Source organism: Rhinolophus sinicus, chromosome 2 (genome assembly GCF_057876585.1).
Source record: "Rhinolophus sinicus isolate RSI-liver-muscle chromosome 2, RSI-T2T, whole genome shotgun sequence".
NCBI classification, from domain to species: domain Eukaryota; kingdom Metazoa; phylum Chordata; class Mammalia; order Chiroptera; family Rhinolophidae; genus Rhinolophus; species Rhinolophus sinicus.
Window position 1 is genome coordinate 88,403,815 of NC_142502.1, and position 20,650 is coordinate 88,424,464.

The 20,650-nt window shown below is 35.3% G+C and overlaps 1 protein-coding gene across 8 annotated transcripts in view; it reads left to right on the forward strand.

Annotated features, from left to right (window-relative positions):
• Nucleotides 1-20,650, forward strand: part of PKHD1 (PKHD1 ciliary IPT domain containing fibrocystin/polyductin) — a 429,303-nt gene that overhangs the window by 257,344 nt on the left and 151,309 nt on the right. For 7 of the 8 annotated variants that reach the window (XM_074333066.2, XM_088795661.1, XM_088795662.1 and 4 more), the window contains one exon: nt 14,820-14,957. The exons of the other annotated variant lie outside the window; for it this stretch is intronic. In XM_074333066.2, the coding sequence (XP_074189167.2) occupies nt 14,820-14,957 (138 nt within the window). The remainder of the gene's footprint in view (nt 1-14,819; nt 14,958-20,650) is intronic. 8 annotated transcript variants of the gene reach the window in all.

A 20,650-nucleotide genomic window follows, 5' to 3' on the forward strand; every position in this document is an offset into this window, starting at 1 on the left:
GCAGATGAATTGAAAACAGAAATTGTAGGTTTATAATGGTATCTAACCACAAATCTCTCAACATTTTTTGAATTGAGAAAATTTTCTCCAAGTTATTTCATAGAAGAATCTAAAATATAAAATCTAAGCATCTAGTTCACGCAAGATTTTTGAAGGCATTCCATGTTCTGCTTTTTTTCTTTTTTTTTTTTAGTGTGAAAAATATACAGTCTTCGTCTTGAATGGGACACAGAGCTATTTGTATAATTTGCTAAGGGCAAAAGCTAATAATCACAGTATGTCAAAGTTGTCTGCTTCCCACCCAAAGGGAAAATGTTTACATGGTGACATAAAGAGGATAAGAGTATCAAGAGGATTTTCCCCAAAGGCTTCCCCATCTATAAAAGAGAAAGCATTTGATCAATTTCAATGCCTATTCAATAACAACAGAAATTATTAGGCTAGAAATAGAAGGAATTTTCCTTAAATTGATATAAAATATTTACAAGAAATCCACAGGAAACATCATAAATAACCATGAAAGATTAATTGCATCCTGTTAGATAGAGTCAGAAACAAAACATGAGTACTTACCATCATTTCTATTACTGGAGGTGCAAGACAATGTAATAGAATAAGAAAAATATAATAAAGGTCATAACCATTAGAAGGTGGAAACAATTATTGGTAAACCTACATTGTTTTTTCTATAAAAATATAAAAGTTTCAAGTGAGAAACCATTAAACAAAAGAGGTCAGTAAAATGGCTGGAAACACCACCAACATACAATGAACAACAGCATTTCTATATACTAACAATTGCCAGTTAGAAAAGGTAACAGACAAAAGAGTCTCCTTTTGAAAGAAAAAAATATAAAATACTTAGATATAAACTTAAAAAGGCATTCATATGTCATAAAAAAAAAAGCCCTCAAAACTTAGGTGAATAAGTGGAACTGACATACTAGTAGGGAAGACACAGGAAGATTCTTCCCTACATGAATCTTAACCTCAAGTAATTTCAGTTAAAATTGCAGCTGAAAAAAAAAAAAATGTGAAAAGCTGATTCTAACATTTTTAGGAAAAAACAAATAGATAACAATAAGCAAGAACATTTTTAGGAAGAGGTTAATTTAGGGAGGCTTGCTCTAGATAAAGCTTAGCAATCAAATTGGTATGTATTGTCATAGGAACAGATAAATAGAGAAATGGAAGTGAGTGAAACTAAACTGAGTCCAGAAACACACTCGTGGATATGTGAGGATTCAGTTAGTGGTTTGGATGGCATTTTAAAACCATGGAAAGAGACTAAATTTCAGTAAATGATGTTGGTAAAGTTATCTACCTGTATGTTAAAAAAATATATTTCTGTGGCATTATCAAGTCATACCATGCCAAATAAACTAAAAAGCCCCATGTTAAGTATAAAGGAATTAAAAGGAAATATGAGAAACTATTATATTCTGTTTATATTATGTGGAAGACCTCCCTGAACAAGACAGAAACCTAGAAGTCATAAGAGAGAAGATGGAAAAATTTGGATGCATAAAAATTAAAAACCTCCCCATGATCAAAGTAATTCTAAACAAAGGTAAAACTCGAGCCATGGAAACAAAATATAATACACAGTACATGACAATACATATTATTATCTATAATATACAAAGATACCCTATAATTCTTTTCCTGAATGAGAAAAATACAAATGACCAAAAAACGAAATTTATAGAGAAATTAATGAAATGGCCAGTGAACATGAAAAAAATTCTCAACCTCACTACCAGTCAGGAAAATATTAATTTTAAAAAGTTAAATATTTATTTTTGGCCACCAGATTAGCACAAATTAAAGAGATTATAAAAGCATTTAATTAAGATTTTGCTGTTTGATATATATGTGTTTTACACATTAATCTTATCCTCATAATAACCCTATTTGATATATAGAATTATTATCTACAATTTATAGTTGAGGATTTAGTTGAAGTTATGTTTTTAATATTGTACATTAACAGTTATTTAGATTTATCTGTAAATTTTCCTTGATTTTCTTCATACCATCTGTTTTTATATCCCACATCTTCCTTTTTTTCTGGATTTACATGTGGTTTGCTGACATACATCATCTAGGAATTCATGCATAGAGGAACTAAAGAAGTTTGATGATTTTGTCTATTGTTTTCTAGCACACAGGACTGAAATCTATTTGATTTTTATATTTTATAGGTAATTTGTTTTTGGAAAACTTTAAGGATTTTTCTTATTCACCAGACCCTTTTATTTTCAAAATATATTTTTCTTTGACCCTGCTAAATTATTTCTTTAATAATTTTCTCCCTGATATTTGCCTGTCTTTTATTTTGTTCCTTTTGAAACTCCTAAGTAGGTGGATATTAGGACTTCAGGGTATATTACTATATTTTACTCATATAAGCCTTTTTTGTCATATTTTCTATCTTTTTATTCTTTTTGTTTCTGGGAGAATCTATGAGCTTGATTTTCCAGTGCAAACTCTTAGTGGCATTCATTTTGCTATTTACTCAATCTACTGATTATAATTTATTTTTGATGATAATTTAAAAAATATCGTACAGCTAATTGTTGTCTTTTCATGGATATAGCCTCTAAAATATCTCTGGAAATATGCTGAAGCTAGATTCTTCTATTTGCTCAATTGGGTATTAGTTCTTGATATTATTGAATTAATATTGACTATTCAATAGCTCTCTTTTATGGTTCTTTGCTTATCTTTGTTTATAATTCCTTGTTTTCCTACCCATAAATCCTTGTTTCATGAACTCGAATGAATATGAGCCAGCAAAGATGCAATAAGGAGAACTTTGTAGAGTTTGGTTTTGTCCAAATATTAATTTAGCAGGCAAGAACTAAAGTCAGAACAAATTAAAACATTTGGGACTCTTCAGTGCCAAAGAAGAGTCAAGATAATTCTAGATTCGCACCCAGCAATGTGTAGCATTTTACAAATATCCAAATGTAAAAGTGGCCAAGACAGAGATAGGTGGGAAAGCAGCATTACATACCAAAATGTAAACTGAGAAACATTAAAAACAGGAACAGAAAAGGCAAGTCAAGTAAGAAGACTGCACAGCCAAGTCTCTTTCTTAAGGCATTGCCTATAAGGCATAGTAGTGGAAGGAAATTATAAGTCTGGCAAAGACAAGAAGATAATTCAAGAAAAGAATCTCTCTCTCTCTCTCTCTCTCTCTCTCTCTCTCTCTCTCTCTCTCTCTCACACACACACACACACACACACACACAGATACAGACTATAACTTTGCTTGTAGCAAATAAAAAAGAATGCAACTAGTCTTTATTTTTAATTTCAGCTACAATTTTTTAAAAAAAATAGTTAATGTATTTGCATTGCTCAGAATTCAAAAGACACAAAAAACTACTCACTAAAAATTCTCCCTTCTTCCTTGTCTTCCAGCCACCTACTATCATTCCCTGGAAACCACAATGTTACTAGATCCCTGGGTATCCTTCTAGCCTAGAGATACTTTATTTTGTATATACCATTTTTCCTGTAATTATACATATGTAGATATAATTTTCCTTAACCCCTTCCTTTACACAAATGATAACATTACAAACTGTGTTGCTCCTTGCTTTAAAAGATATAATTTGATGAGTGTTCTATATTAGTATATTAAGTACTTCTTTATTTTTTAAGTTTTATTGAGGTATAAGTCAAATTCCACACAATTCAGCCGTTTGAAGTATACAGTTCAGTGGCTTTCAGTATATTTATAGAGTTCTGCACTCATCACAACAATTATTTTTAGAACTTTTTTGTTATCCCCCAAATAAACCCTGCACTCCGTAGCCACAACTCCCTAATTCCTCCATCCCTCCCAGCCCCAAGCAACCACTATTTTACTTTTGGTCTCTATAGATTTGCTGACTCTAGAATTTCACATAAATGAAATCATACAATGGTTTCTTTTCCTTTGTATAATGTTTTCAAGTTCATCCATGTTGTAGTATGTAACCGGTCTCTAGCTGAGAATGAACAAATGGCAAAAAAGACTCCATATGTAAAACACGTGTTTGGTTTGATCTGTGGATATATAGGCACGAACACATTAGTAACCTTAACTACTTCATATGTTTATACAGCAGTCACTCATGTATTAGTTCTCATCGATTACTTTTAAAAGAATCCCATTTAGATGGTGTTAAGGTATTACAGTTTTTCGGGCAGACACTAAACCAAATGCTCAGATATACAGATTTCTTTCATACAGAGTTTTGTAATAGAGATAATTTCTGATTGGTAGTGGCAGGTGGAGTCTCATGTTCACATTGTATAATTAGAGGTGAGCTGAAAGTGTCTCCTAAGTTCACAGTCTTTGCAGGGTTTTTTAATTTTTACACTTGTACTAGTTCTCAGTTTCCTCTTGAAAGGAGATGAATGCATGTGGATTGCACGTGCCCCTATCTTCTTCTCTCGTTATAATACAGAAGAAGTTTTACCTTCTCTCAAAGGTCACTCTCACCCAGTGTTCTCTGCATCCTAGACTGGTCTTGCTTTTCAGATACCTCAGTTGTCTCTTTTTCCCTAGCTGCAGGCTTTCCCTCCTACAGAATACTTCCTAATAGTATACACATACCTTTTGTATGTCAATATGACTTTAAAAAATTCTCTTGAGCCCTTATTGACTTCTAGATACTGATTCTTCTCTTCTCATTCTGTCTTTGCTTCCTTGGTGATTTGTGAGAACAGGAATTTAACAGTTGTCAACCTACAGGTAGTATTAGAAGCCAGGGAAATGATGTTTTCCTTTTCCAAGTATCAGACCCATATGGTCAATTTGAAATCTCCACTGGGAGGACCTACAGATAACTCAAACTGAAACAATACACCCCAAATCTTCCGTTTCTGTTCTGTCCCCCATAAGTCTGCCATTTCCAGCTGCCAATTTGCTCCTCCTCCATCTTCCCCTATTCCGGTCCATGGTGTCTTCTCCCATTGCTGGTTGCCCAGGTATGTTCTTGACACCTCAGCAAATTTTGTATATTCTGTTTTATAACTATTTCTCAAATATGTCTGCGTTTCTTCTTCATCTTTCCTTTCACACCCTAATTAATGCGTTATCACCTCTGGGGTGGAACCACAAGAGTGCCTCTTACTTATTCTCCTCCTTCGCTTGCCCTCATCTACTCCGTTCCTCTCCACTGCAGCCAGAGTGAGCTTTTAAAAATATGAATGAGTCATATAATTTCCCTGCTTAAAACCCTTTACTGGCTTAATGTCATTCTTAGGATAAAGTATCCAGTCTGTTGGCTAGCCTCCAAAGTCCTGCCTGATCTGCCCCCTTGCTTACCTTTCCAGCCCCCACCTCTCCCACTCTCCTCCAAATTTTGCAGTCCAGGCACCCGTGCTACTTTCCAGTCTTTGGAAAGTATGGAGTTTTTCCCCACCTCTCTCACTTTTCATATATGCTACTTCCCTCTCTAGAGCACTTTATCCCCATCACATGATACATTTTTCTTCTTACCACTTAGCAGTTTGTTATACATAGTTATTTAGGTGATTATGTTTAAATGTATATTTCCTCCACAAAATTTTAAGTTTCACGAGAGCTAGGATGTGTCTCTTTGGCTCACTGCACAGCAGAGTGATAGGTATAGTGTGAACATTCAAAAATGTATGTTGGGCATGCTAAACAGGTGATAGCTAATAGTTTTATGCCCTTATGTACCAGGCACGACAATACTTTTACGTGTCGTATTTTACCTAATCCTTATTATCACCTCCATGAAATACCATTCCTCTCATTTTGCACTCGGGGAACAGAAAATCAGAGAAGCTAAGCAGTTCTCCCAAGGAATGTCTTATTTGGGATTCAAACTTAGGTTTATCTGAATTCGAGTATGGTGAGTATTCCGCTGCACCCGATTGCTTCTTGAGCAAATCATAATAGATGAATCAACCAGTGTGTTAGTCCTACAGAAATTCTTTATTAGTCAGGTGTTAGTGAATGGAACCTGGAGAGAATGGGGACACAGTTGAGAAGCAACTAGAACTGGAGAACTACTTAGACCCTGGATATGACATGTAGGTAGGTGGGGGCAGCAGAGGGATCCTGGCCATTCGGGAGTTATGAGCGAATGAGGACACTGGTTTCCAGGAGTTGGATCGATGGGCACTACAAGGAAGGGAGGAACAGATATTGTCTTCTTTACTTTAAAATATTGCTTTACCATGATTATTTTGGTGAGTATCTGAGTAAATATTAAAAAGGATTCAGGTCTACTTTCTTCTTCCAAAAACTCACCTGATAAGTTTCATAAAAATATTTACTTCTCTTGTTTTATTTATATTTGTTTCTTTGGCATGTATCAATATCTGACAGGAACTTGATAATATTTGTTTAATGAATGAATGGATGAATCAATGAATAACAAAATCAATTGTCAGTGATAATGCTCTTCTTTATATATTATTCTTCTCTTGGGGACTTCTAGACACCCTGGATTAAAAAAAGGTATTAACAAAGATAGGGGTTTCAGTATCTTTGCTAGGCAGTTAGGAGATATTGTAGAGTATTGGGACATTGGCAGAGGTTGTACAATCTAGATATTATTGAAAACCTTATGATAGTGAATAAAAGTTCTAGAAACCTTCATCATCTCTGGTATAGTATTTGACTTCAAGGGGAAAGGAACTTATTTTGGAAACCCCAAGCAAGAACTCTTTGCATTGGCTACATGTAATTTATTGAAATTTACAAAAAAACCTCTTAAAGGCTTTGGAAATTTCTAAAATATATAACCATGGAAAATATGGAAATGCTGAGAACAGTGAAAACCTCTACAGAAGTAAGTTTTGTATTTATATAGAATATAAGCACTTTATGAATTTAGGAGCATAAAATATAGACTAGTTCGCTCCAAAATTATAAATTTTGATACAATATATTAAAATGTAGAATAAAGGTTATTTACTAATATTTATTAGTCAGGTGTTCTAAACTCTCCCCTAAGCATCAATTATGCATTTATGAAATACTGTGTGTAATTTTTTTAAAAAACAAATAGAATACAAGCATATTATCTTTAAGGAATTTAATAATGTTTTGGGTTTTTTTCCCCCATTTGAATGAACAATTGAAAGCTTGAGAAAAAATTAATCAATAACATTAAAGAAAAATAAAGACTCTCATAGTTTTCAGGACATATCACCTTCTCTAGTGTACAGCAGAGAGACAAAGAGAGGATTTATTTATAAAAAAGAACTAATGGGGGAGATAAACACATTTAACATAATATTTGCTGCATGGACCTATGCATAAATAGCCTTATTCAGGAATCAATTGCTTATTTCATAGATCTTCAGATTTTTTTCTTCAGGGTTGAAGTGTGAAAATATGTTTATTTACTAGAAGTAGGTCTCATGAATTTTTCTTAAGAAAACAAAACAAAAACCAACATATGCAAATAAGTTTAGTGCCTCATTGGGTTTGAACACTAACTGTAACATGTAAAAATTTAATAATTAGATCCCTTCAGAGTTACCAGCTTTGCTTTTTCACATATATTGTATCATTCACTATAAGGGTTGGAGGGGAATTTTATCCCCAAACTCCAGGTTAATACAGATTTATTACTGGTGTAGAGAGCTAATAGAATTATGTGGATAAAGCCAAACTGTAGTTTACCATCTGACATCAAATTTATCAAAGTGCACACTCTTTACTTTTAGGTCTTCTGGGGATTGCAAGGTCCGGTTTTTTGTTTTGTTTTGTTTTTTAAGACTCGAGACATCTGAGCAATCATACACCATGGAGCTTGTTTCAAATGGCAATACCAATGAACTCAGGAGTATAACTATGTCTCTGAGATCCTGTTTTCATTTCCTTTGTGTATATACCCAGAAATGGGATTGCTGGATTAATGGTAGTTCTATTTTTAATATTTTGAGGAACATCCACACTGGTTTTCATAGTGGCTGCAACAATTAACATTTCCCATGAACAGTATACCGGGATTACCTTTTCTCCACGTCCTTTGTAAACACATTTTTATTTATAAAAGCATTTTTATTTATAAAATACGAGAGGTGATATCGCATTTTAGTATTTATTTGCATTTCCCTGATGATTAGTGATGACAAGCAGCTTTTCATATACCTGTTGTCCATTTCTATGTCTTCTTTGGAGAAATGTCTATTCAGCTCCTTTGCCCATTTTTTAATTGAGTGGTTGTCATGGTCCAGGAGGAGGTAGTAGTCAAAGGGTACAAAGTTCAGTTAAGTTAAGACGAATAAATTCTAGAGATCTACTGTACAGCAAAGTCCCTATGGTAAACAATCATGTATTCTATACTTGAAAACTTGCTAAAAGGGTAGATCTTATGTTAAGTGTTCTTATCACAACATAATAATAAATAATAATAATATAAATTAATTAATTAAAAGGGCAGGAGGAAACTTTTGGAGAGGATGGATAGATTTATGGCATAGATTGTGATGGTTGTTACATGGGTGTATACTTATCTCTAAACTCATTAAGGTGTATACATTAAACATGTACAGCTTTTTGTATGTCAATAGTACGCTAATATTATTTAAATATTAAAGTAGTTAAAAAGAAGAGACAATACCAAGTTGGCCACCCTGAATTCTTTGAGGTCTTATGGAGAGAACAGCAGCATAAAACCATCTCAAGATTAAAAACATAACAGAACAAAGAAAGCCTGGAATGAAAGAAGGCACAGATTCTTTTTTATTTTTATGAAAACAGCAGCACCTTCTGTCATTTTCCTTTCAGAATTTGGGATTCAGAGGATTGATCTGATACAGTTGGTAATTTTACTTAAAGACCTTCCTATCAAATAGATTCAAATATTTTTGAACAACAGATGGTATAGACTAGAGGAAGAGATAAACACTGTATGTTAAATATTTTATTGGATCAATTAAAATATCATAATTTAAAATGTTGATTTTACTATGGGAATGATGCGTGTCTCTCTATGTGATTGGGAAAGTCAGGTAGTGGGATGAGCATTTATTATCCAAAATTTGAATTAGACTCTTTCTATGAGGTGGGAATGAGGGGAGCTTTTTTCCTTCCCTCTCCCTCTACCACCGTCCTCCCCGCCACACACGTATTTACCAAGCAGGCAGATGGTTTTTCTTCAAGGTTTAAGGAAGCCAGCTTTCAGTTTTGAAACATGTGCCTCTGGGCACTTTGAAAACTGCCTCTTCTGCCTATTTTTAAGATCAGTATGAAAAAAAAAAAAAATGATAAGCAGATTAGAATAAAGAAACCACCTGTGTGGATTTACTGAAAAAGGCAGACTATAAAGTTAGCAGTACTTTGATAAGAATTTAGTTGTAGAAAGAATGCATCCTTATCTTCTAGGACTTCTTTGTTCTGCTTTTTCTACAAAAGAATGAATTCTTGATAAACGGATACCATCATCTCTGCAAAGTAGTCGACTTGACACTAATTTTCAATCGTGTTAACCTTTCATACCTGTGAATGATTTATGTATGAGAACTTCCACTCTATTTTAAGAGTACTTTCTTTGGATATGCCAGCTTTTCTCACATGTTGGGATAGACTATTTGGATAAATTGTTAGATTTACCGAAAGTTAAATAAGACTATAGGAAAAAAAAGAAAAAACACCACCAATCACTATGTAAACACATATTTAAAGTAGTCATTTTAGAGCTAAAAATATTCTTCTCTTTTTAAAAAGGAAGATTAGGTCATTAAATAGTGATTCCAATGGCATTAAAACTTACTTTGCCATTGGTTTGCATATTCATGGAAAAGTATCGGGGCCAAGAGTGAGTGTAAAAACAAACCCATTAATTATGGAAGGTACATAATGGAAAATACCAAGCCTACAAATACTACAGTCCTTGTATGTCCTTGAATGTCCCGCTCTGCCCTTGCATGCCATCACTCTCCCTCAGAAGTCTGAGCTATGTCTGAAGTTGGTGTAGGCTGCATTCCTGACAATAGCAGGGTTGTAGTGGAAACTGTCTTCACCACCTAAGTTATGGGGCCTGATACAGTGAATACCATACAAGCAGTGGGTCTGCCTGCCCTAAATTATGCCTGTTCATGTGACCCCATCATTATTCCCAGGATCTGTGCCCTTTGCCCTTGATCTCATTTCTACAGGATTTAGACAAGTGTCAGACCCTTGGAATGCTATACAATAGTGACCTTGATTCCCTGACTTTGCTCTGGAAAAAAACGGAGTTTAAATCTAGTGTTGAAATTACATGGAATGCTTTGTAACTATGGTAGTCGGGCTATTCCTGATTCAAAAGAAGCCCTAACCCTCTTTCAGAGAGACATCTGCCTTTTGATTTGGCTCAGGCTTTCTGGTCTTAAAGAGAGATAATGCATTTATAGAAGACTAAAGCCTCTTTGTTGTTGCTACTTTTGTGTTGCATTTGATACATGGGGAAATAAAGGTGATTGCTGCTTAATATGTTAACTTTCCAGATATTATTTCTAAAGTGCTATCCTTTTAATTGTCAAATACAACACGTTCTGTAAACAAAACAAAACACTGCTTGGCAAATGATACTAGAATAAAGATGGTGGGATGTTTAGTGCTTGATGGATGAACAAGTGGAAAGAGGGTGTAATTCGGAACCAAGAGGCACCACCCCATGGCTGGTCCTGAGCTCCTTTGGGGGGAAAAGCAGTCTTTAATTACATCTGGTACTCATTAATTGTTTTTGGAGTCTCTTTCCAGATCTGTTCCCCCATCAGCCTCCCATTGAGCAATAGAAATTCCAGATGGTTCCCTCCATATGCCAGTGTTCATTCTCTTAAGTAGGATAGATTGGTCACTGACAGAGTGGAATGGAGTAGCCTTGGCCAAGTCAAGAGAAGGTGAAAGCACTGGGCCACAGTTAAACTAGAGGTGGTCTATCGTTCAGGTTTTTTAAGTGGGTCGTATAAGTAACTCTTTCTGAGTGATTTTTCTGAAATATCTTGCATAATTTCATGGAAAGAATCCTCCTTCTAGAGAATTCGGTTGATTCTAATTTTCCACACCTGGAACAGAGAGACGTCCTCTAAAACTTGCTATTATTACTGAAGGTTGGTCAATTTGAACCTGCAGCTGATCTCTGGAGACTGCATTAGGATGAATTCTTATGCTACTTGCAATGATAGTTGTACTCTCTGTTATTGTGATAAAAAGAGAATTCCTTTATAAAAATCTTTTGGGGACATATGTTTATTTTATTTTAGCAGAATTTTCTTATAAAAGGGACATTGATAAATTTTTCATTTTGAAGAAGATGGGACTAAAGAGAGGGTCAGCCTCCACATAATGAAAAAATATACGAGGTCTGACAATTAAGTTTGAGAACTTGTTGCAACGATGTTGCTAACCTTTTTTAATATCAGAGGGATTATTCATTATGAATTTGTACCAACTGGACAAACAGTTATCCAAGTTTACTATTTGGAAGTGCTGAAAAGGCCGCATGAAAAAGTTAGACAACCTGAACTTTTCGCCAACAATTCATGGCTCTTGCATCACGACAATGTACCAGCTCACAGGGCACGTCTGTGAGGGAGTTTTTAGCCAGTAAACAAATAACTGCATTGGAACACACTCCCTACTCACCTGATCTGGCTCCCAATGACTTCTTTCTTTACCCGAAGATAAAGGAAATATTGAAAGGAAGACATTTTGATGACATTCAAGACATTAAGGGTACTATGACGACAGCTGTGATGGCCATTCCAGAAAGAGTTCCAAAATTGCTTTGAAGGGTGGACTAGGCACTGGTGTCAGTGCATAGCTTCCCAAGGGGAGTACTTCCAAGGTGACCATAGTGATATTCAGCAATGAGATATGTAGCACTTTTTCTAGGATGAGTTTGTGAACTTAATTGTCTGACCTTGTGTTATCATTCAAGTATATTGCATTGTATTTATTTTCTTATTTGTCTTCATCTGATAATGAGAAATATGCCTTACTTATATTTGAATTCCCACTACCTAGCAAGATTTGGCACATCATGAGGAAAGAAATTAGGAAAGAAGGTGAACAGACAGATCAGGAAATTTCAAAGGGAAAGGTGGCACTGAAAGAAATAAGAGTAATGCTTCTATTCTTGTCTTTATTTACACTTTTTCTCTGATACCTATTGGATTTTACATGTGATATATGTGTGCCCATGCATGCACTTTTCTTTGGTTTTATTTTTGAGCACTTAATATATGATAGGTGCTGAGCAAATAAAAGTAGGAATGACAGCTATGGTCTCTATTCTCATAGAGCTTGTAATTATTAGGCTATCTGTGATTTGTGGGAAATTTGCTGGTATGTTTGGAGTGGGTAAGGCAATTAAAAGAAAAATTTCTTCTAAGGGGCTATGTGATAAAGACCAAAGGGAAATTTTAAATTTCATGTAATTGTCATATTTTAACTGAAAAGTATGTTCAAAGGAGGACTAATATCCTACTTTTATGAATTTATGATATGGATGAGAGAAAGCATTTATTGGAACAATTTCATTGGTTTGTAAAATCAGGCTCAACAGCCAAACATTCGTAGAAAAGGCCATAGGTTGGAAGAGGTAAAGGCCATTGCATAGAACTCTTGTTTTCAAAGGTGGTTGCTTGAAATAATTTGTCTTGCTTTTGAAGTCATATTAGTCATGAATCCATAAAATCTATGTTAAACATAGAACATTCTCTAGATATTTCACTCTTTTTATGCATGTTTATAAAGTACCAGTGATTAAATTTAAATAAATATAAATAAAATATATTTTTTAAATTAAAAAAATACATATATTTTTCCCCATTTGGTTAGCCTGATTAGTCATTTTTTATCAGTCACTGGTAAACTCTTGAATTTAAGGTGTGTAGGGAACTAAACTTGACAGTCTATTTCATCTTTATCTTTGATGTAACAATAAGCACTAGGGATATTGAAAAATAGATGGTTTCTTCACCTAATGAAGTAACAGTGGGAGAGAAAGAGATAATTACACTGAGACCAGCCCAGTGACAGTTGCCCCCTTACATATAATCATATGTATGTAATTATAATGATATGCTTTAGTGCTCTGTCATAAGAATGTACAAGGTTTCACTGGAGAGTGACAAGAAAGAGATTTCCATGGTGGGACTGGGAATGGCTTACTAGGAGAGCTAAAACTTAGGTTGGTTCTGATGGATGAGTGGATGGTGCTGATGCTGTTGGATTGTGATTGTACCTCTGGGACCACTGTCCTACTGTCCAATGGAGAGAGAAGGGAAAAGAGAGAGCACATACTGTAGGATTTATGGATCAGGCCTAGAGAGGTCACACTTCCATTCTTCCTGCATTTTATTGACTACAACTCAGCCACAGGGCTTCATCTAACTGCAAAGTAATCTGGAAGAGATAGTCTAACTCTGAACCCAGAAGGAAAGGGAAAATGATTGGTTTCCAACCCTACAGTCTCTACTACAGGCAGGTGTACCTGTCTTATAGCTAGGGAAGTAGGCAGGACTAGAAAAGACAACTCGGGAAAAGCTAATAAAAGCAGGTTCTTAAGAACAGCAGGGTGCATTACTTCCTGAAATAAAACATGAGATTATGTTAACAAAATTCCTTAAAAATCTTTACGTGTGTCAAGTGATTATGGTACCTGAAATTTAAGCAGAAATATTTATTTGATATATTTAATTTGTATTGAATTATTGCTGAGCTTCAGGAAGCAACACAGTACTTTGGCAAATATGTAAAATATTTACTATTTTAAGTGATAATTTTTTATCAATTTATTACTCTATTGTTACTTTTAGGAAAAATCTGTGATTCTTCTGAAGTTGTATGGAAACCATTTTTATAAAAGGGGAGAGGAAGAAAAATGGTTTTAAGTTGTCTGAAGAGCTCTAAAAACATGCCAGGCTAATGGACAACAGTACAGATAATGAAAATAGTCAGCATTTATTGAGCACATAGCAGACACTTTGCTTTACATGGTAGGAATTGGGGCATTGAGAATGGCTCACTAGTACTCTATAAACACTTCAACTCTATTAACTCATTTAACCCTCACAAAAACCCTATAAATGAAGCAGGTATTTTTATTATTATTCCCATTTCACAGATTAGATAACTGAGGCCCCCAAGAGGTAAAGTTGTTGGTCCACACAACTACTAAGTAACAGAGCTTGGATTCACATCCACATAGTCAGAGGCCAAGATCTTATCCATGGTTCTTGACCTCTCTGAAACTAGAGCCAAAGTGAAGGGACAGGACAAATCATTGGCACTTTATCTGTCTGTACATTTACACTAAAGAGAGGCGGCTTGGGACAGCTGTTTGGAGCATAAGCAAAGCCTTTTGGCCATAACACTCAGTTTATTAAGAAATGGCAGAATTTATTAATTATGGCTGTTTCTCCCCTGCCTCTTCTTAAGGCCTAGACTTTGGCAAACTACAAGGGGTGCCAAAAAAAAATGTATACAAGTGGACACTTTGGTCAATGTTGAAGCAGTAGTTCGCCGTAATCAGAAGTGTCTGGACGCTGATGGTAACCACTTTGAGCACCTCTTGTAACTGCAGAAGTCAAACGTGACTTGTATTCACCTTTTGTTATCGGTATATATTGAATATTACAATTTTTATACAGTTTTCCAAAAAAATTTGTATACCTTTTTTTGGCACCCTCTGTGTTTGTTCTTCCAGATACTGCACCTTTTCTGCCGTAGGCAGCGATGTAAGCTGCTCCTGAATTTGCTGGAGAACTGCAGAATAAGTCACTAGAGGAGAGAAGGCAATTCTCGTCTTGGTTACATGTCTGAGCAATTTCTTTTCTCTCTGCAGACAGGACTGTCTTTGTCGATGTAGAGCTTCCATTGCTCAAAGGCCTCTATGTCATGGGGACTTTAGAATTCCCGGTGGACAGAAGCAACATTCTGAGCGTGGCGTGCATGGTCATTGCAGGCGGGGAGCTGAGAGTTGGTGAGTAAAGGACACAAGGATTGGGAGCATAATGAGAATTAAGCTCTGTGAGAAAGGACTTGGCAAATGCTGTGTCATTAGCAGGTCGCTTCATGGCATTTGGGAAGAGCTAAGATAAGTAGTGAGTTTACTAGTAAGACTTTTCTTCAGCCAGCTTTAGACACAGAGACCGGTCCTTGATCTGTCTCTCATGTCCACCCACTATCATCAGATCACGTTTCTGGCCCCATGCTGCTGCTCAGTCCAGGGCTCTTTCTGCCTCCTCCAGGCCACAGATCAGTTCTCCCCTCCGTTCTTTGTATGAGAACTTACTGGCAGCTCACTCGTTCAGATCTCATAAAATGGTTTGTTATCCTTTGATCCACTAACTCACAATAAAATTTCAGTTACTATCTTAGTGCACATCCTTGGCAAAACAGACCTGAAACAAAGCTTATGTGCTCATGCTTTACCAGGACAAATAATTGCAGTGAAGAGGGAGTAAAAGAAAAAGAGAAGTGAAGGAGAAAAGAGAGAAAACAAACACAAGGTGGCCACAGCTTCTCATGGAGACATGGTTGTTCTCTTGGCTGTGTGATATGCTTTGAGAGAAGCCTTTACAGAACCACTCTATCTTGGGGCAAAGGGGAGAAAGCTTGGGGGAAGGAAATAATTCACCTGGTCTACCCTCTTTCTTTGTTTTGTTTTGTGGCTCTCTGTGCAGCTACTGGGGGCCAGAGACTCAGTGGGTGCTAGGAGTGAGACATGTTGCTGAAACAACAAGCAGGATGGAGTGGATCTGAGGTAGTGGGTTAACCAGAAGTGGTGTATTGGCTTTAAAAATAAAATAAAATAAAATAATAAAATAAAATAAAATAAAATAAAATAAAATAAAATAAAATAAAATAAAATAAAATAAAATAAAATAAATATATATATATATATATATATATATATATATATATATATATATATATATATACGAGTTGCAATAGGTATTTATTTTTACTTGGAACTGTTATAGGCAATAAGTGTACAATGATGAAAACATGTGTCCTGCCCTCAAAGGAACTACTTTTGAACTTAGTGAAGCATTCTACTTTGCTCCCAAAAAGGAGATTAAAAGAGAATTCCCAGAAACAGTAATACTTTTTACCAGAGAAATAAATCTCTGATGGTGAGGAAATGTTTAGATATTATTTGGTAGCATACATGTTTTAAAATCACTGTGGGAGAGACCGGTCCAAAGCTTCATCACTATAAAAAGATTCCTGAAAAATTGTGGTCAAGGCTCTTCTTGAATAGTTCCAGTGACAGAAAAATCAAAAGCTTTCGAGACAACTTGTTCCCACTTAAAAAAATCCTATTAGAGTTGTTTTCCTTTTGTAAGCCAAATTCTGTCTTCTAATGTCTGTTGGTTCAGGTTCTTCTATTTGATCCATATAGGATGATAATTAAATTTCCTTTCCTTTGATAGTTATTAATTCACATTTTCTTGACTCTTCTCTTTTTCAGATTATGGAGGTCCTATTATTTTAACCATAGTTAAGTAATAGTTACTTCAATGATCATTATCATTATTATTATATTATTATAGTCTGGTTATACCATTTTAATCATAGTGATGGATGTTTTAAGATAATTTTATTTTTTCAATCTATTGTACACAACTGGAAAATACAGAACAATAGAAACTTATATAGAAGACATGAAGTAATCATTCATATTCCCAGATGTAAAGGTAATCACAGTTAACATTTTGTAGTCTTGTCTTACATTTTTTTCCCTACACATGCATAAATACATGCACACACATACTTTAAAATGTAGAGTATACAGATAATTTTTTGAATCCTGTGTTAACAATGTGAAAATTTCCCCAACTCATTCTATTTCCAAGACATAATATTTTTAAATTAAATTTATTGGGGTAACATTGCTTAATAGCATTATGTAAATTTCAGGTGTACAGCTTTATAATACAATTGTATACTCTGTTGGGTGCGCATCGCCCAAAGTCTAATCTTCTTTCATCACCTCGTATTTGACCTTTTTTATTCTTTTCATCCACCCCTCAACCCCATTCCCTTCTGGTAACCACCATTTTGTTGTTTTTATCAGTGAGTTTGGTTTTTTTTGTTTGTTTGTTTATTGTTTTTTGTTTTATATCTCACACATGAGTGAAATCATATGGTTCTTGTTCTTTTCCGTCTGACTTGTTTCATTTAGCATAATACTTTCAAGATCTATCCATGTTGTTGCAAATGGCAATATTTCATCTTTTTTTTTTTGGCTGAGGACAATTTCATTGTATATATGTACCACATCTTTTTAATCTAGTCATCCAGTGAAGGGCACTTGGGTTGTTTCCATGTCTTGACTATGGTAAATAATGCTGCAATGAACAAAGAGGTACATATCTCATTACAAATAAGTGTTTTCAAGTTTTCCAGGTAGGTACCCAGAAGAGGGATTGCTGGGTCATATGGTAGCTTTATTATTAGTTTCCTGAGGAAACTTTAGACTGTTTTTCATAGTGGCAGCATCAATTTACATTCCACTAGCAGTGTATGAGTGTTTCCTCTAAGACACAATTTTAATAGTTCTAATATTCCGTATCTATGTGAGTATATTCATATACATACATGTATAACAATTTAGTTAACCATTTTTCTATTGAAAATCAAGTTCATTTCTGATTTTTTTTTTTTTTGGGGGGTCTTATAACATACTCTGCCACGAACATTTTATCATTTAAATTATTATTCATATCTCTGCTTATTTCCTTAGGATGGACTTGTATAAGTGGAATTAATGGGCCTGAGGATAAGTGCATGTTTTAAGGTCCTTGATATGTATTGTCAAATCACTTTTCAGAAAGATTTTACAAATTTGTATTTCCTCCACATTTCTCACAGTTATAAGATCTCCTCATACTTAATATTTTTGCTAAACCTACTTGTTTTGTTTAATTCCTCTGACAGTATGAAGCCAGAGGGAAAGGACTATTCCACCTGAATAAGGATAAGAATGAAACAAGTATAGTAGTTAAAAGCATGGGCTCTAAGTCAGACAGCTTGGGATCACATCCAGCTTGGTCACCTATTTGCTATTTGACCTAAAGCAAATCAACCTATGGACATCTCCATTCCCTCATCTGTAAAATATCCTGGCAACAGCAATAGAACCTCCCTCAGAGGGATGTTAAAGCCATTATACATAACAGCTCCTATGTATTAAGTGCTTGGCATATACTAGATGTTTAATAAATGTTAGTTTATCTGTCAAGGTGCCTGCAGGAAATACTCGTAGATGTCATACTGTATTGGACAACCCGAATAGACTTTGATACAGAAACCATTTACAAATATCCAAATGGCATGAAACATACTCCAAGGCTAGTAGCAGCAGAAATTCTAATCAGAGATGAAGGGAGAAGAGTGGAGATGGTTGCCAGACTGCAGCATGATCTTTTGTACAGCTGGGGCCCACTTGGGAAGGACCTATAGGAATAAGTAATCTGATCTCACTCTCTTCTCGTTTCCTGCTCACTACCATTTGGCCAAACCCAAATGGAATCGAAGTAAAGGAGAACCCATTGATGTAATACTGCTTGCAGATCAAAAGCATCCTGGTGCACTGAGCAGAGTAAAGAAGGGCAGAGTTTGGAAATGGAAGCTGTTTAGCAGTCAGCTTCTGTCTACCATAACAGATATGATTCTCTTGTTAATACAGCCAAAGATTAAACTAACTTCTTTGTCCAGCCATGTTATGCTGCCGGTCCTGCCAATTACAGTGTCAGCTCTAATTTCTGTTCTTTTTATATATGCTGCCTCAAATACATATCTCTACATTGTACACTTGTGTAGGAATTACTTGGTTTTTCCCTTGGGTCTTAGTACAATCCTTTCTACTATTTCTTTATTTTATTATAAATCCATCTTTCCACAATGGAGAAATCCTTTTGAATTCTGATCTTTCCCTTGCAAATTAATATCATTTGCTTATTTGTTAAATATTCTATAAAAGCCTTATCCAGTTATAGAAATATTAAATAATACCAAGCCTTGTTCTTGTTACTAGAAAACTTATTTCGGGTTGACATCTTCTATTGCTAAGATTGATCTTTTTTTTAAATTTTCATTTCTGAAGTTATTTATTGCTATAACAAAAACTTGTTGCCTGAAAATCTGCACCTTTGAAGGGAAGTGACGCTATGCCACTGTCCGGTTTTGATATACAAATTTCAAGTCTTATTTGTACATTTTTCCATTTCCAACTGTATTTTTATCTATTACTAGACAATAGTGTATTCTTTTGCTCCCTGCTTTGTTCATGCATTTCAGGCCTAAAAGTTGATTATTGGAACCCATCTGCCCACTCCTATGTGTATTATGCCTGAAGGAAGACTTTCAACCCATCTGTCCAATTCTAGCACACCCTAAAGAAATCGCAACATGAAATAGGTAATAAGACTAGTTAGTAAATAAACGTAATAGATGTGGACATTGGTACGGAGCACTGCCAGAGTATGGCTGCTATCTGATGCCATTTGATCCAAGTTCCAACATTGTGGAATTATATTTCTTGGTGGTCCTGCTTTTAAGGCAACTGGTGTTGGCAAAGGGTACCGATTGCATTTTGTTAGAGTAGAATGATAATGCTAGCATTAGAAGGGAAGTTGAAGATCAAAGCTTTGCTTAGAGGCCTACAGCTGCATCACAAATGTCAAACTCAATTTCACTCTGTGTTCAGTGGTTGTCTCATTAGTCTGATAAAACACTTAAGATAAGCTTAAAGTATTTCACTTGTGTGTCCATTCTTTCATTCATCATCTGTTTGCTCATTGCCTCACGTGAGCTAAGGACCATGGGAGAAGTTGCGTGCACAGAAATAGGAGCCGTGAACCCAGCTTTCAATAAAGTCATGGAGACAAGCGAGAACATAATTGGAAGTATCATCTCTTTCAACCAAGGGGGCTTAAAGATAAGGGAAGAGAGCTGAAAAGGCGTATATTTGTGGATGAGCATTGTACCTTTAGGAAATTGTAGGGAATGGGTATGTCTGGATTGTAGGATTTATAGAATAGTAGCCAATGAAACTTCTTGGTCTTTTAGATTATATTAAGGTATTAGGATTTTTATCGTGAAGGCAGTGGGTCGTCACTGGATAGTTTTAAGCAGGATACATAGTAACATGGTGAGATTTGGTCTTAGAAAGATCACTCCGGGTTGGCAGTGTGGGATGTATTGAAAGGGGCACAGTGAAAGTGAGAAGGCTACTGACGTGTTTCAGGAACACAATTGTAAAGGATTGAACTAACACATTGGAGTTAAAGAGGAAGAATGAGTTAGAGAGACATTGAGGAAGTATAAAATCACTAGAACCTAGTGGCAATTTTGATGTGAGGTGAGAAGCAGTCGTTTAGAATACATTCTAGGTTTCAGGCTGGGAGATCTGGGTTGATGGTGGTGCCAGGATGGAATCCCCTTTCTGCCACTTATTAGTTGAGTGACTCTGGGTAAATTACATGAGCTAACTCTGCCTCAGATTTTTAAAATGTATTTACCCCTAAAATGGGAATAACAATAGTGCTTATTTTGTAGACTTTTATAAAAATTAAATGAGTTAATATTTATTAAAGTGCTTGAACAGAGTCAGGCACATAGTAAGCTCTTAGAATGGTTTGTTGAGTACATAGACTCATATATGTC